Raw genomic sequence first — 17,414 nt, 5'->3', positions numbered from 1 at the left:
ATCCCAGAGCTCTTTTCAAGCCAGTGACATGCTTTTTTGGAATGTTGTACTGCAAGAAAGGCAACAGCTAGATTATGCACAGGAAGCTCCCATCTACAGTCAGGTGTTGGTGCCAAGAGCAGAAATTGCTGGAAGAGCTCAGCAAATCTGGCAGCACCTGTGAAGAGAAATCAGAATTAACATTTAGGGCGTGGCGAGGAAGGGTCACTAGACCCGAAACATTAACGCTGATTTCTCTCCGCAGCCCTGCTGAGCTTTTCCAGAAATTTCTGTTTTTGTTTCAGATTTACAGCATCCGCAGCTTCTTTTTTGGTTTTTATTCAGCAATGTGTTGGTGACTGGTTCATTTGTCTTCATGATGTCAGTTGAGGAGAGACGTATGAGCCAAAGCACTGGGGAGAACTCCAGGCTGTTTGTGAACTAAGCAACATCCAACTTAAGAGAATCAGTCGCGCTCATAAAGTGGTTGATCGACATTTAGTAGAAGTGACGTCCCTTTGTATGCTGAGACCCATCCTCTGCCACCAAAAGGAATATCATAGACTCCCTACAGGGTGGAAGCACATCATTTGCACCATTGAGTTCACACCGAGACTCTGAGGAGCATCCCACCCAGACTCGCCCCATTCCTGTAACCCTGTATCTCCCATGGCTAATGCACCTAGCCTGCACGTCCCTGGACACTATGGCAATTTAGCATGGCCAATCCTCTAACCTGCACATCTTTGGACTGTGGGAGGAAACTGGAGGACCCGGAGGTGGGGAGAATGGGAAGTCACCAGGAGAATGCACACATTCCACACAGATAGTTGCTCGAGGGTGGAATCAAATCTGGGCTCTGGTGCTGTGAGGAAGCAGTGCTAACCACTGAGCCACTCCTCCACCCATAAATATGTTCAAGCCTTGCCCCTTATTCAAATAACCCAGGAGCATGGGAAGCCTATAACTGCCTGTTGCTTTCTTTGTCAACACTTGTCCAATGAGAGTCAATTTGTGAACCAATCTGCCTCTTGTACTGTTGGAGTATAAATTGTTTGAAATTTGGTATTCTTGCATGGGGTCCAGAATAAGGCAAGACAAAAGGTTTTGACAACTCCTCTCTTCTCAGTAATATCCTCTTTCACATTCGTAGAATGGGACCATTTCACAGTAGAACGGGGTCATGGTTTGACGTCCCACCTGAAAGGTGGTTGCTCTGACAACCCTTGAGCCAAGAGTGTGTTGCTGGAAAAGCACAGCAGGTCAGGCAGCATCTGAGAAGCAGGAAAACTGACATTTCGGGCAATAGTCCTTCATCAAGAAAGAGGCTGGGAGCCTCGAAATTGAATGTGGGGTGGGGGGATGGGGGGAGTTGGGAAAAGGTAGCTGACTTAAGTATGATGAAGACTAAGATACTTGAACGTCAAGTACAGTAGAATCAGAAGGAGGCATTAGCTCGAAGAGTTCTCCCCAGTGTTCAAGCCAGCGTTCACCTCCACAATAACACTGCTGAAATAGGTTACCTGGCCATGACTGTCATTGCTGTTTGCGGGACCTTGCTGTGCCCAGGCTGCTTATCACAATAGTGGTGTTAGGTGTGTCAGGAAGAATGAGCCTTGTTACCAATAAAGGCCTTGAAGGTTGCGAATGGTGATACAGAGATAATTCCCGGGATTAGGGTTGGGTGGTGGGCATTGCCCAAAGAAGTGAGATTGAGCTGATTGGGACTAAAGGAGAGGCGATCCCATTGCGATGGGATTCTGGAGGGGTTTGAGAGAGTGGGCGCCCCCCCACCCCTCCCCACTGTTGGGCAGGAGTGTCCACTGGATGGAGATACCATTTTCAGGATATGGAGTCAGACGTTTGGGGACTGAGAACGGGGTCATGGTTTGACATCATGCCTGAAAGGTGGTTGCTCTGACAACCCTTGAGCCAAGAGTGTGTTGCTGGAAAAGCACAGCAGGTCAGGCAGCATCTGAGAAGCAGGAAAACTGACATTTCGAAACATAAATATAGAAGATAGGAGTAGGCCATTCAGCCCCTTGAGCTGCTGTGCCATTCAATATGATCGTGGCTGATCATGGAGCTCAATACTGTAATCCCATCCACCCCCCTCCCATTTCCTTCAGCCACAAGAGCTATATCTACCTCCTCCTTGAAAACACAACCACTTTCTGTGACAGAGAATTCCACAGGCTCACCACTCTCTGGGAGAAGACAGTTCTCCTTATGTCAGTCCTAAAATGTTTACCCTTTATCCTTTACCCTAGTTTGGACTCCCCCACCATTGGCAACATCCTTCCTATTTTTACTTTGTCTATTCCTGTTAGACTTTGATAGGTTTCTCCTTCATTTTTCTAAACTCCACTAAATACAATCCTCACTTGACTCAATCTCTCCTCAGTCTTGAAATCCCAGGAATCAGTTTGGCAAAAACCTTCGCTGCACTCCTCTCTACGGCAGGAACATCCTTCCTCCACGAAGGAGATGAGGGGAAATGCTTTCATTCAGAGGGTTGATAGTCCATGGAATTCTATCCTGGGGAGAACAATATTGGTGGTTAGACTTTGGGAATTTAAAGGAATGACAGGACATGGAGAGCAGGCAGGAATGTGGTGCTGAACACAGAAGGTGAGTCGTAACCAAACTGAAGAGCAGAACAGGGTCGATGGGCCAAATGGTTTTACTTCTGCCCTTATTTCCTGTATTCATGTGCGAATGTGCTGCCCCCTAGTGGAACAGGAGGAGAAGAAGGATGTTGCCGGGGTTGGAGGGTTTGAGCTAAAGGGAGAGGTTGAATAGGCTGGGACTGTTTTCCCTGGAGAGACAGAGGCTGAGGGATAACCTTTTAGAGGTTTATAAAATCATGAGGGGCATGGATAGGATAAATAGACAAGGTCTTTTCCCTGGGGTGTGGGAATTCAGAGCTAGAGGGCACAGGTTTAGGGTGAAGGGGGAAAGATTTAAAAGGGACAGTTTTTTTCAGACAGGGGATAGTGTATGCATGGAATGAGCTGCCAGAGGAAATGGTGGAGGCTAGTATGATTATAACATTTAAAAGGCATCTGGATAGGTGTATGAATAGGAAGGGTGCGGAGTGGTATGAGCCAAGTGCTGGAAAATGGGACTAGGTTAATTTAGAATATCTGGTCGGCATGGAAGAGTTGGACCGAAGGCTCTGTTTCCGTGCTGTCCGTCTCTATGACTCTGTATATAAGGAACAACATACCTTTAGTGGTCAGGGAAAGGATGTTTCTCCTTGTGGGAAAGGTGGTGGTAATGGTGGGTGGGGGTGATGTTGATCACAGGAGTTGGTGACATCGTGAGCTGGCACTTCAGGGGACAGTGGGGGAGTATGTTTTTGCAGTCGCGCAGCTATGGCGTGTGACTGAAAGTCCTGCCCCGAGCTTTCTCTCTGTCTGTCTCTCTCTCTCTCTCACCCTATGTGCTTTTCAGAACCGTTCGTGGAAGGAGCTGGAGGCTCTCATCGGGTCAATTGTCACCTTCCGGCGGATGATGCGGATTCCCCAGCTCCGCCTTCGCTTCATCCACTTCCTGCGCGATGAGGTCTACAACAATGAGCACAGTAAGGCTACAAAGAGAGGGCCTAGGCCTTCAAGCAGGGACAGCGGTTCACACCGGAACCCAAGAGGGTGGGAGAAGCTGCTCTTTGCCACACTAACATTGGCAGACCGTACAAAAGAGGAATAGGAGTGGGCCATTAGAAGCCTACCCCGCTATTTAACAGAACCATAGAATTTATCATAGGATCCCCACAGTGCAGTTACAGGCCATTTGGCCCAACAGGTCCACACCAATTCTCCACAGAGCATCCCATCCAAACTCTCCCTCCCGTACCTTATCCCTGTAACCCTGCATTTCCCATGGCTAATCCACCTAACCTACACAAACCCTGGTCAATTTAGTACGGCCAGTCCACATAACCTTCATGTCTTTTGGATTGTGGGAGGAAATCGGAGCACCTGGAGGAAACCCACGCAGACAGGGGGAGAATGTCAAATTCCACACAGACAGTCGTCTGAGGCTGGAATTGAACTGGGTCCCTGGCCCTGTGAGGGAGCAGTGCTAACCACTGAGCCAGCTTGGGTAATCTGTCCTCAAATTCTCTTACAGCCCTCAACTCCTTGGCTATTTCAGAAATCCATCTATCTCCTCTCCATGACCTATCAGTGATCTAGCCTCCACAACTCTCTGAGGTAGAGAATTCCATCACATCTCAGTTAGATTCACGCACCAGTGGAAATACCTTCCCAACACCTATCCTGTCAAGCTGTGTCAGAATTTCACATATTTCATGAGGAGCACCCCTCCTTTTTCTAAACTCCAAAGAATAAAGACCTTACCTGACTCACCATTCTTGATAAGTCATGTGTGGAATCAGCCAGTCAGTCTCTTCTGAACAACCTCCAATGGCAGTACATCCTTCTTTAGATATTGGGACTAAAACTTCAGGTACAACCTCCCCAACACCCTGTTTGGTTTGATCCTTGTGTTTAAACTCCAACCCCCTAGTTATGAAGGCCAAATTTTTATGTGTTCCCAACTACTTGCTGCATGTACGCTAACTTTGTGTTTGATGCATAAGAGTAGCCAGATCCCTCTGCACTGCACCTTCTTTTTTGGAGTCTCTCTCCATTTAAGTAATAGGATGTACTGCCATTGGAGGTACGGGAGGGTGAGTTTGACCTCTCACTTTTCTCCACTAAACTCTGCTGCGCCTGCCACACAGTGTGTTTCAACTCTCATATCGAGCAAAAGAACTGAGTTGACTTTTAATAATAGTAAAGCAATGATATTTATTTAACACAATTAATACAATCATCACAAAATATACTATAAACTAACAATTTACACTACAAATGCTATCTTGTGCTTTAAGTTAATTCTGGATGATCCTATACCACCACACTAGAATTTGGTCTTGTTTCACTTGACGATGTCATCTGGTCGTCTTCCAATAATATAGAACATCACAGCACAGTACAGGCCCTTCGGCCCTCAATATTGCACCGACCTGTGGAACCAATCTGAAGCCTATTTATCTTACACTATTCCATTTTCATCCATATGTTTATCCAATGGCCATTTAAATGTCCCTAAAGTTGGCGAGTCTATTACAGTTATAGGCAGGGCATTCCACCCCCCCTACTACTCTCTGAGTAAAGAAACTACCTCTGACATCTGTCCTATATCTATCACCCCTCAATTTAAAGCTATATCCCCTCATGCTCACCGTCACCATCCGAGGAAAAAGACTCTCACTGACCATCCGATCTAACACTCTGATTACCTTCTATGTCTCAATTAAGTCACCTCTCAACCTTCTTCTTTCTAACGAAAACAGCCTCAAGTCACAAGACCTTCTCTCCATACCAGGCAACATTCTAGTAGATCGTCTCGGAACCCTTTCCAAAGTTTCCACATCCTTCCTATAATGCGGTGACCAGAACTGTATGCAGTACCCCAAGTGCGGCCGCACCAGAGTTTTGTACAGCTGCCACGTGCCCTTGCAGCTCCGAAACTTAATCCCTCTACCAATAAAAGCTAACACATCGTAACTCCTCCTTAACAATCCTATCAACCTGGGTGGCAACTTTCAGAGATCTATGCACATGGACACTGAGATCTCTCTGCTCATCTACACTACCAAGAGTCTTCCCATTAGCCCAGTACTTTATATTCCTGATCCTCCTTCCAAAGTGAATCACGCCACAGGTTTCCACATTAAACTCCGCTTTCCACCTCTCAGCCCAGCTCTGCAGCTTATCTATGTCCCTGCAGCATCCTTCAGAACGATCCACAACTCCAAATTTATTAACCCATTCTTCTACGCCCTCATCCAAGATCATTTATAAAAATGACAATCAGCAATGGACCCAAAACAGATCCTTGCGGCACACCGCTACTAACTGAATTCCAGGATGAACATTTCCAATCAACTACCACCTTTCAGTCTTCTTTCAGCTAGCCAACTTGTGATCCAAACCGCTAAATCACCCTCAATCCTATGCCTATGTATTTTATGCAATAGACTACCACAGGAAACCTTATCAAATACTTTACTGAAATCCACATACACCACATCAACCACTTTACCCTCATCCAGCTGTTTAGTCACCTCAAAGAACTCAATAAGGTTTTGAGGCTCGACCTACCGTGTTGACTGTCCCTAATCAACTTATTCCTTTCTAGATGATTATAAATCCCATCTCTTGTAAAGGTTTCCAACACTTTACCCACATCTGAAGTAAGGGTCACTGATCTCCAATTACTAGGGTTGTCTCTCCTCCAATTCTTGAACAAGAGGACAACTTTTGCTGTCCTCCAATCTTATAGCACTATTCCTATAGACAATGACGACATAAAGATCAAAGCCAAAAGGTTCTGCAATCTCCTCCCTGGCTTCCCAGAGAATCCTGGGATAAATCCCATCCACCCCAGGGGACTTATCTATTTTTCACACTTCCCAGAATTGCTGACATCTCGTCGTTGTGAACCTCAACCCCATCTAGTCTAGTCTAGTAGCCTGTATCATAGTATTCTCCTCAACCACATTGTCTTTTTCTAGTGTGAATACCGACAAAAAATATTCATTTAGCACTTCTCCTATCTCATTGGACTCCATGCACAACTTTCCAATACTGTCCTTGACTGATCCTAATCTTAGAAGCGTCATTCTTTTATTCCTGATATATCTATAGAAAGCTTTCGGGTTTTCCTTGATCATATCCACCAATGAATTCTCATGTCCCCTCCTTGCCCGTCTTAGTTTTCCTTTAGGACTTTCCTGGCTAACTCTAACTTTCAAGCGCCCTAACTGAGCCTTCACATCTCACTCTGACATAAGCCGCCTTCTTCCTCTTGACAAGAGATTCAACTTCTTTAGTAAACTCGGCTCCTTCACTCAACCACTTCTCCCCTGCCTGACAGGTACATTTTTATCAAGGACAGGCAGTAGCTATTCCTTGAATAAGCTCCACATTTCAATTGCAGTTTCCTTCCCCACCCTATACATCATAAATCTTGCCTCATTGCATCATAATTGTCTTTCTCCCAGTTATAACTCTTGCTCTGCAGTATATACCTATCCCTTTCCATTATTAAAGTCAACATAACTGGATTGTGGTCACTGTCATCAAGTGCTCACCTATCTCCAAATCTAGCCCCTGACCGAGTTCATTCCCCAGTACCAAATCCAATATGGCATTGTCCCTTGTTGGCCTGTCTACGTACTGTGTCAGGAAGCCCTCCTACACACATTAGACAAAAACTGACCCATCTAAAGTATTCAAACTAATAGTATTTTCAGCTTCAAGGGTGTCCATTCTTCAAGGTGGTTATTCTTGAGTTACTGCTCTCCAGTTACCAATTGAGTTACCCCGCCTGAGGATGGTGTTGTAATGATCCTTATACTGCAAAGTCTTCACACCCTTTTGGGAGGGTCTTGAGTGTACTCCAATGGATCAAACAGGCTTGATCACCCTGATCAATCGGACCCAAACAGGAATTGGTATGTTGATGGCAGGGTTGTCTTAGGCCTCCATTCCTGGAGGTGTTGGGTGCACATAGCCTCCTCCAAATAGGGACGTGAGGCGCCTCCATGTCTGGTGCACACCTCAATGTTTCCGATTGCCCTGAGGACGATGTCCATTGCCTCCATTCAAGCCCAAATTTGGGGTGTGTAGATTAGATTTTTTTTTTAAAGATTTCCTACAGTATGGAAATAGGCCCTTCAGCCCAACAAGTCCGCACTGACCCTCTGAAGAGTACCCCTCCCATACCCATTCGCCATATTTATCCCTGACTAATGCACCTAATATTATGGGAGATTTAGCATTTCCAATTCACCTGACCCGCACATCTTTGGATTGTGGGAGGAAACTGGAACACCCGGAGTAAACCCACACAGACACGGGCAGAATATGCAAACTCCACACAGACAGTCACCCAAAGTGGGAATCGAACCCGGGTCCCTGGCACTGTGAGGTAGCAGTGCTAACCACTGAGCCGCCATGCTGCCTTGTAGGGTCTGCAGCTGCCAAGATAGTAGCAAACTGTCTATTGGTGGCTGCAGCCTGACTGGATTCTGCAGTATGTTTATTCACACAGTCACTTTAGTCAAGGCTGGATTCCATTTCCCAGCATGCTTTAATCATTGTCCATCTTCTGTAACTCCATGATAAAGTCCTCATTTTCCGTCACAAGTTCACTATTTTGAGCGGCCTGCCCCACCACAAGTCCATCTGCCATGTTTTCGTTTCGTCCCCTCCTTCAACCTATCCATATCCCCTCGCAGATTCCTTATGTCTTGATAACATGGAACGAAGCCCTTTGACCCATCACCTCAATGCATGCCCATCTTCTGATGCCCAGGATTTGTGTCACCAACTGTTGGAAGCAAGACTTCACTCTTTGCTTTGTCAGGTTTACCTGAATTTTGAAAGGCTGCCCCACTGTTGCAGTGGACTGTTGTCCTGGAGATCACTGGACGGGTTGTTACAAAACCACACATCCTTAGTTTACGCCTAATGTAGGCTGTTGGGAATGACAGTGACTATTGAAGCAGCTTCAGGTAGTCACCATCAAATTCTGGTCACCCTGCTTTCGGAAGGATGTCATTAAACTGGAAGGATTTACAGGGATGGTACTGGGACTGGAGGGTTTGAGTTATAAGGAGAGGCTGGATAAGCTGGGACATTTTTCCCTGGAGCAACGGAGGATGAAGGGTGACCTGTTAGAGATTTATAAAGTCAATGAGGGGAATGGAAAAAGTGAGTTGCCAAGATCCTTTGCCCCAGGGTGGGAGAGTCCAAAACTGGAGGGCCTAGATTTAAGATGAGAAGGGAAAGATTTAAAAGGGACCTGAGGGGCAACATTTTCCCACATAAGGTGGTGCATATGTGGAATTAGCTGCCAGAGGAAGTGGTAGAGGCAAGTACAATTAAACATTTAAGAGACATTTGGACATATACATGAAGAGGCAAGGTTTAAAGGGATTTAGGCCAAATACAGGAAAATGGGACCAGTTCAGCGTGAATAGGTTGGGCTGAAGGGTCTGTCTCCATGCAGTATGATTCCACGATTTGGAGATGCCGGTGTTGGATTGGGGGGTACAAAGTTAAAAATCACACAATACCAGGTTATAATCCAACAGAGTCAAAGAGTCATAGAGGTGTACAGCATGGAAACAGACCCTTCGGTCCAACCTGTCCATGTCGACCAGATATCCCAATCCAATCTAGTCCCACCTGCCAGCTCCTGGCCCATATCCTTCTAAACCCTTCGTATTCATATACCCATCCAAATGCCTCTTTAAATGTTGCAATTTTACCAGCCTCCACCACTTCCTGTGGCAGCTAACTCCAAACATGTACTACCCTCTGTTGTCCCTTAGGTCTCTTTTATATCTTTCCCCCCCTCACCCTAAACCTATGCCCTCTAGTTCTGGACTCCCTGACCCCAGGGAAAAGACTTTGTCTATTTACCCTATCCATGCCCCTCATAATTTTGTAAACCTCTATAAGGTCACCCCTCAGCCTCCGACACTCCAGGGAAGACAGCCCCAGCCTGTTCAGCCTCTCCCTGTAGCTCAAATCCTCCAACCCTGGGAACATCCTTGTAAATATTTTCTGAACTCTTTCAAGTTTCACAACATCTTTCCGATAGGAAGCAGACCAGAATTGCATGCAGTGGCCTAACCAATGTCCTGTACAGCTGCAATATGACCTCCCAACTCCTGTACTCAATACTCTGACCAATAAAGGAAAGCATACCAAAAGCCGCCTTCACTATCCTATCTACCTGTGACTTCACTTTCAAGGAGCTATGAACCTGCACTCCAAGGTCTCTTTGTTCAGCAACACTCCCTAGGACCTTACCATTAAGTGTAGAAGTCCTGCTTTGATTTGCTTTCCCAAAATGCAGCACCTCGCATTTATCTGAATTAAACTCCATCTGCCTCTTCTCAGCCCATTGGCCCATCTGGTCCAGATCCTGTTGTAATCTGAGGTAACCCTCTTCGCTGTCCACTACACCTCCAATTTTGGTGTCATCTGCAAACTTATTAACTGTACCTGTTATGCTTGCATCCAAATCATTTATGTAAATGACAAAAAGTAGCACCTAGCACCGATCCTTATGGCACTCCACTAGTCACAGGCCTCCAGTCTGAAAAACAACCGTCCACCACCCTCTGTCTTCTACCTTTGAGCCAGTTCCATATCCAATTGGCTAGTTCTCCCTGTATTCCATGAGATCTAACCTTGCTAATCAGTCTCCCATGGGGAACCTTGTTGAACGCCTTTCTGAAGTCCATATGGATCACATCTTCCACTCTGTCCTCATCAATCCTCTTTGTTACTTCTTCAAAAAACTCATTCAAGTTTGTGAGACATGATTTCCCATGCACGAAGCCTCAAAAGACTCCTGCCTACCTCTCTTACCTTTCCTGGAGTTAATCCATCTATGTGACTGTATCTGGGACTTTCCCCCTTCCTATAACTGCCACCCATCACATGCTGTTGCAAATTCCTGATTGCTTCTAACTGTCTCTCCAACTGATCCATTCGATCTGATAAGATTTATGGCAGATATAATCAGCAATAACCCTTAAACTCTCTTTAAACTCCCACATCTGACAAGAAGTGCATATCACTCTAGCAAAGATCATTTTTGCTTCTTCACAATCTACAGACCCAGAAATTAATACTGTCTTATTCCTCTACAAACACTGCCCCAGGTTAAATTACTAGTTATGACTTATATTTTAAGTTTAATCAAGAGACATATCTCCAAAAACATATAATCAAGAAAAATTCCACTCTACTCACTACTGCAGACTTTCTGTTGGACACACTTAAGATAACAATACACTTATCTGATTCTGTGCTGTGAACTTCACCCAACAGTTCCTCCAAGATCAGTTGTGAATTTCACTGTTTGTTAATTTTCCCAGATGCACTCCGATTTCCAGCGATAATATCAATTTAAACAAGAAAGGCAGTGACAGTTTCTTTCTTTCTCTCTCTCCTGCACTGACCTCACCATGTGCTTCCTTTGTCTGTTCCTCTCCCTTTTAAAACTGCTGTTGTTTTGACTTTTTTTTCCCCCCAAAGTTCCAAAACAATGCAACACTATATAAAACAGTAATTGCTGCTCCTGGAATTCGAGGAAATCACCTTCAGCACCTAAAATACCTCAAAAAAGGAGCAGCTCTTACAGCCAGAAATTTTTCCCGTCCTCCATCTTGGATTACCCAGAATCTGTTTATTTGGAAGCACTAGCTTTCGGAGCACTGCTCCTTCAGGTGATTGTGGAGAATAAGATTGTAAAACACAGAATGTGTTTACAGTGTGATGTAACTGGATTTTTATTTTGAAAAAGACCACGATTGTTTGTTAAATCTCTCATCTTTTAGAATGACCACGTTGGTTTCAGTTCTTTCATATGTAAATCGCAAAACTTCTTTTAAAATTACATTCTCAAGTGCACTTTAACAATCGGTGTCACGTTGGCCCGGGTAAGGTATTGAAGGTTGTAACTCCCTGTGAGGGTGTCTGTGCCACAATGGTCAGACTGATTCTCATCTAAAAAATGGATTTACAGAATCTTACATGGATTCATGTAGTTTTTGAGCAAAGTAAAATGGAATTCTGCAAGTACAAATTCACAAACTTATTTGTATTTGTGCATGTGGGTGTGTGTTTGTGTTTGAGTGTGTGATTGTAAAGGGGTTTAAGTCTGTGAGAGGGTGTGTGTGAGTGTGTATGTGTGAGTGTATGAGAGAGGGTCTGAGTGTGTGTGTGTGTGTGTGTGTGTGTCTGTCTGAGTGTGTGTCCATCCGCCTGTGTGTGTGTGTGTATGTGTGTGTGTGTGTGTGTGTATGTATATTTAGTGCAATGGAGTCACCTGTAGTGTGGCATGAACCCAAGGTTCTAGTTGAGGCTGTCTCCATGGGTACCGAACTTGGCTATCAGCCTCTGCTTGGCCACATTTTGTTGTTGTCTGTCCCGAAATCCGCCTTGGAGGATGGTCAACCGAAGGTCTGAGGTCGAATGTCCCGGACCGCTGAAGTGTTCCCCAACTGGGAGGGAACACTCCTGTCTGCGGTGCCCATTCATCCGTTGCTGTAGTCCCTGTTTGGTCTCACCAATGTACCATGCCTCAGGGGTTCCTTGCCTGCAGCATATGAGATAGATAACGTTAGTTGGGCCGCATGAATACCTGCCATGTACATGGTGGGAGGTGTCCCCATGCGTAGTGATGGTGTCCGTGTTGACACTCTGACACGTCTTGCAGCGCCTACTGTGACAGGGTTGTATGGAGTTCTCCTGAAAGCTGAGCAGTTTGCTACGAACAATGATCTGTTTGAGGTTTGGCAGTTGTTTAAAGGTGAGCAGTGGAGGTGTGGGGATGGTCTTGGCGAGATGCTCATCTTCCTTGATAACGTGTTGCAGATCATGAAGAACATGGCGTAGTATTTCAGCTCCTGGGAAGTCATGGACCACGAAGGGTACCCTGTCGGTTGCAGCATGTGTCTGTCTCCTGAGGAGGTCATTATGGTTCCTCGCTGTGGCAGGCTGGAACTGGTGGTCGATGAGTTGAGCATTGCACCCCGTTCGTATGAAGGCATCCCTGAGTACTTCCAGGTGCCCATCACGTTCCTTCACATCTGAACAGATCCTGTGTATGCATAGGGCTTTTCCATAAGGGGTGGCTGTTTTAATATGTTTTGGGTGGAAGCTGGAGAAGTGTAACATTGTGAGGTTGTCTGTGGGTTTGCAGTAGAGAGTGGTGCTGAGGTGCCCATCCTTGATGGAGATGTATGTGTCCAAGAATGAGACAGATACTAGGGAGTAGTCCATGGTGAGTTTGACGGTGGGATGAAATTTGTTGATATCACTGTGTAGTTGCTTCAGTGCCTCCTCGCCATGGGTCCAGAGGAAGAAAATGTCATCAATGTACCTGGTGTATCGCGTTGGTTGGAGGTCTTGTGTAGAGAAGAAGTCTCGTTCGGACCTGTGCATGAAAATGTTGGCATACTGGGGTGCAAATTTGTTCCCCATGGCTGTTCCATGTGTCTGGATGAATGGACACTACAGAACAATCAACAAACAGGAGTGCCCCCTCCCACTTGGAGAACACTTCAGCACTCTGGGACATTTGGACCTTTGGGTGACCGTCCTCCAAGGCTTCGGGACAGGCAACAATAAAAAGTGGCCGAGCAGAGGCTGATAGCCAAGCTTGGTGCCCACGGGGATGGTCTCAACCGGGACCTTGGGTTCATGTCACCCTACAGGTGACCCCATTGCACTACACACACACACACACACACACACACACACACACACACACACACACAGATGATCACACAGACAGACGGACACACACACACACTCATACCCAAACACACCCTCTCACAGACTTAAATCCCTTCACAGTCAGACTCACATATATAGACATACCCTCTCACAGACACTCATAACCGCACCCCCTCCCCCCCAACTCACAAACAAACAGACACACACAGAAACACACATATAAGTTTGTGGGGTGACTTTGTATTTGCAGAATTCCATTTTACTTTGCTCAAAAACTACATGAATCCATGTAAGATTCTGTAAATCTATTTTTTAGATGAAAATCAGTCTGACCATTGTGGCACAGACAGCGTCACAGGGAGTTAACACCTTCAATACCTTATCTGAGCTGACATACCAATTGTTAAAAGTGCACTTGAGAATGTAACTTTTTAAAAAAAGTTTTGCAATTTACATATGAAAGAACTGAAACCAATATGGTCATTCTAAAAGATGAAAGACTTAACAAACAATCGTGGTCTTTTTCAATATATAATTTCAGTTACATCACACTGTAAACTTTTGCTGTAAATTCTGTGTCTTATTCTCCACAATCACCTGATGAAGGAGCAGCACTCTGAAAGCAAGTGCTTATACCTGCTGTTGTGTGATTTTTAACTTTGTATGATTCCACAACTGTCACTGCCCACTTCAGCCAGCTTCATTGCATCAAAGAAATTCTCCCCTCTGGTTTTGGGCAGTAATTTAAAATCTGTGTTCCTGTCTGTGTACTGATCCTCCTACTGGCATTGACTCTGTTGAAACCCCCCCCAAGATTTTGACCACGTCTATCAAAGCTCCCTTTGATTCCCCCACCACTTTGAGGAGCCCTGTCCTAGATTCTCCAGCCCCTCCACATTTCTGAAGTCCCTAGGCACTGTCTCCTTAGTGCCCCTCCTGAACACTGCCCTCAACTATCAAGCAAAGTCAGTTCAGGGAAGAGGGCAAACTCCCCAAGGAGAGAAAGGATGGAGACCTTGCATGGGGAATGTGAAGGTGAGTGTAACCTTAAATGAGCTGATCCCCTCCATCCTGCTAACACCTTTCTCGCTCTGCTGTTTCCAGACAGCTTGACATCTCGTACCGTGACCAGGGTGCCATCCCAGGGCAGCTCCTTCGTTCTCCGAGGAGTCGATTATATGGACGATTCTGACACCCCCCACTTGAAAAGGCGAATGATGTTCAATCGACAGCTCATCGTCAACTACCTGGTCAATGATTTGCACTTCTTCATGGAGATCGAGCAGTAAGTGGGCGCAAGAGTGGGCATCTGGATAACTTCTTGCCTGGTGATGATGACCACTGGGTGAAGGTGGAGGGATGAATGCTTAATATTGGTGCATGTTTGTGCACGGTGCTGAATAATTTACTGCCTGTCCCTCGTTGCCCTTGACAAGGTGGGGTGAGCTGCCATCTTGAATCTCTGCAGTCCATGTGCTGTAGGTAAACCCACAATTCCCTTAGACAGAGAATTTGGCCCAGCAATAGTGAAGAAATAGTGATGAATTTCCATCTCAGGATGATGAGTTGCTTGGAGGGAGACTCGCAAGGGGGGTGGTGTTCCCATGTATCTGCTACCCTTGTCCTTGGAAGTGATTGTGAGTTTGGAAAGTGCTGTCTACAGATCTTTGGTGAGTTTCTGCAGTGTATCGTGCAAATAGTATGTACTGCTGCTACTGAGCATTGATGGTAGAGGGAGTGGATGTTTGTGGATGTGGTGCCAATCAAGTGGCTGATTTGTCTGGATGGTGTTGAGCTTCTTGAGTGTTGTTGGAGCTGCACTCATTCAGGCAACTGGGGAGGATTCCGTCATACTCCTGGCTTGTGCTTTGTGGACAGGCTTTGGGGAGTCAGGAGGTGAGTCACTTGCCACAGTATTCCTAGCCACTCACTTTCTCTTGCAGCCAATGCATTTATGTGGTGAGCCCAATTGAGTGTCTGGTCAATGGTAATCCCCAGGAAGTTAGTAGTGGGTCATTTAGTGATGGTAACAGCATTGAATATCAAGGGGTGTTGATTAGATTATCTTTTATTGGACATGCTCATTGCCTAACACTTGTGTTGTGCGAATGTTACTTGCCACTTGTCAGCCTGAACCTGGATATTGTTCAGATTTTGTTGCATGAGAATGCGGACGGCTTCAGTGTCTGTGGTGTTGTGAATATTGCTGAACATTGTACAATCATTGGTGAACATCCTCACTTCTACCATGATGGAGGGAAGGTCATTGATGAAGCAGTTGAAGATGGTTGGGCCTAGGACACTACCCTGAGGAACTCCTGCAGAGTTGTCCTGGAGCTGAGATGACAGACTTCTAACACTGCTTCCCTCAAATACTTCCAGGACAGGCACAGCACAAGATTAGATACACAGTAAAGCTTTCTCTACACTTACCCATACGACCATAAGTTACAGGAGCAGAATGAGCCCATTAAGTCTGGTCTGCCATTTGATTGTGGCTAATTTGTTTCTCAACTCCGTTCTCCCTGTAACTTTGATCCCCTTACTAATCAAGAACATAATTAGTTCTGACTTAAATACACTCAATGATTTGGCCTCCACAGCCCTGTCCAGCAATGAGCTCCACAGATTAACCATTGAAGGCATTTCTCCTCATCTCAGCTGTAAAGGTTGTCCCTTCATTCTGAGGCTGTGCCCTTGGGTCTGAGTCTCTCCTACTAGTGGAAACACTTTCTCTACGCCCACCCTATCCAGGTCTCTCAGCATTCGGTCAGTTTCAATCAGATCCCCCCTCTTCCTTCTAAACTCCATTGAGTGCAGACCCAGAGTCCTCAACCACTCCTCATATGACAAGCTTTTCATCCCTGGGATCATTCCTGTAAACCTTTTCTAGGGTCCCTCCAATGACAGCCCATCCTACCTTAGATATAGGGCCCAAAACCATTCACCATATTCTAAATATGGTCCAACCAGAGCAATATACAGCTTCAGCAGTACATCTCTGCCCCTGTGTTCTAGCTGTATTGCAGTGAATACTAACATTGAGTTTACCTTCCTAAACACCAACCGAACCTATATTTAACCTTGAATCGTTTGTATGTCAGATATCCAAAACCTTTCCCAGTTTATAAACCAATCTCTGCCTCTACTCTTCCTACCAAATTGCATAACCTCACACGTTCCCGCACTATATTTCATCTGCCACTTCTTTGCCCATTCTCTGAACCTATCCAAGTCCTTCCCCGCCTTCTTCAACACCATCTGTCCTTCCATGTGTCATCTGGAAACTGAGGAACAAGTGCCTCAGTTCCTTTGTCTAGACTGTTAATGTACAACATGAATAGGTGTAGTCCCAACATGGACCTCTACAGGTCACCACAGGGTAAAGTTCCTCTACATTGTCATGGGGGTTTTTGATGGAGACAGGGAGTTAGACACAGAGTAAAGCTCTCTCTGTACGGTACCTATCAAACACTCGTAGGACAGGGACAATCTGGGGTTAAACACAGAGTAAAGCTCCCTCTGCACTGTCCCCATCAAACACTCCCAGGATAGGGACAGCATGGGGTTAGCTCACAGAATGAAGCTGTGCTTGAAAATGATTTGTTTCAGTGCTGGTTACTCTGTTCCGTGTCTCTGCTTTCCCAGCTATGTGAAACGGGCGGAAGCTGCAATCGTCATGGCTCGAGTGGGACTGCACGATGAGATTTACGAAGCGTTGCTCAGGGCAAAAGTGGAAATGATCATCAGACTCTTTCTGCACGCGGACACGCTGCCGAGGCTCAGGGTTAGCACCGTCAGCCTGGGCTGAAGGGCCTTGCTGCTGTCTCAGCTTATTAACTTAGGGTGGCATGGTGACTCAGTGGTTAACATAGCTGTCTCACAGCGCCAGGGACCCGGCTTCGATTCCAGCCTCGGGCGACTGTGTAGAGTTGGCACATTCTCCCCGTGTCTGCATGAGTTTGCTCTGAGTGCACCCACAGTCCAAAGATGTGCAGGTCAGGTTGATTGGCCATGCTAAATTGCCCCAAAGTATTCAAGGATGTGTAGGTTAGGTCACGGGTATAGAATAATGGGGTTGGGTTGGTGTGGACT

At 45.8% G+C, this 17,414-nt stretch overlaps 1 protein-coding gene across 1 annotated transcript in view; it reads left to right on the top strand.

Moving 5' to 3' along the window:
• The window catches only part of LOC140479342 (regulator of G-protein signaling protein-like), an 81,023-nt gene extending 63,893 nt beyond the window's left edge, over nucleotides 1-17,130 (top strand). Inside the window, exons 16-18 of the mRNA XM_072573251.1 lie at nucleotides 3,436-3,565; nucleotides 14,424-14,604; nucleotides 16,968-17,130. Coding sequence (XP_072429352.1) covers nucleotides 3,436-3,565; nucleotides 14,424-14,604; nucleotides 16,968-17,130 — 474 coding nt within the window. The remainder of the gene's footprint in view (nucleotides 1-3,435; nucleotides 3,566-14,423; nucleotides 14,605-16,967) is intronic.
• The last annotated feature ends 284 nt before the right edge of the window (nucleotides 17,131-17,414 follow it).

The sequence above is a fragment of the Chiloscyllium punctatum genome, chromosome 7, assembly GCF_047496795.1.
Source record: "Chiloscyllium punctatum isolate Juve2018m chromosome 7, sChiPun1.3, whole genome shotgun sequence".
In the NCBI taxonomy this organism is placed as follows: domain Eukaryota; kingdom Metazoa; phylum Chordata; class Chondrichthyes; order Orectolobiformes; family Hemiscylliidae; genus Chiloscyllium; species Chiloscyllium punctatum.
Note: the sequence above shows the minus strand (reverse complement) of the source record. Positions and strands in the feature narration are given on the sequence as shown.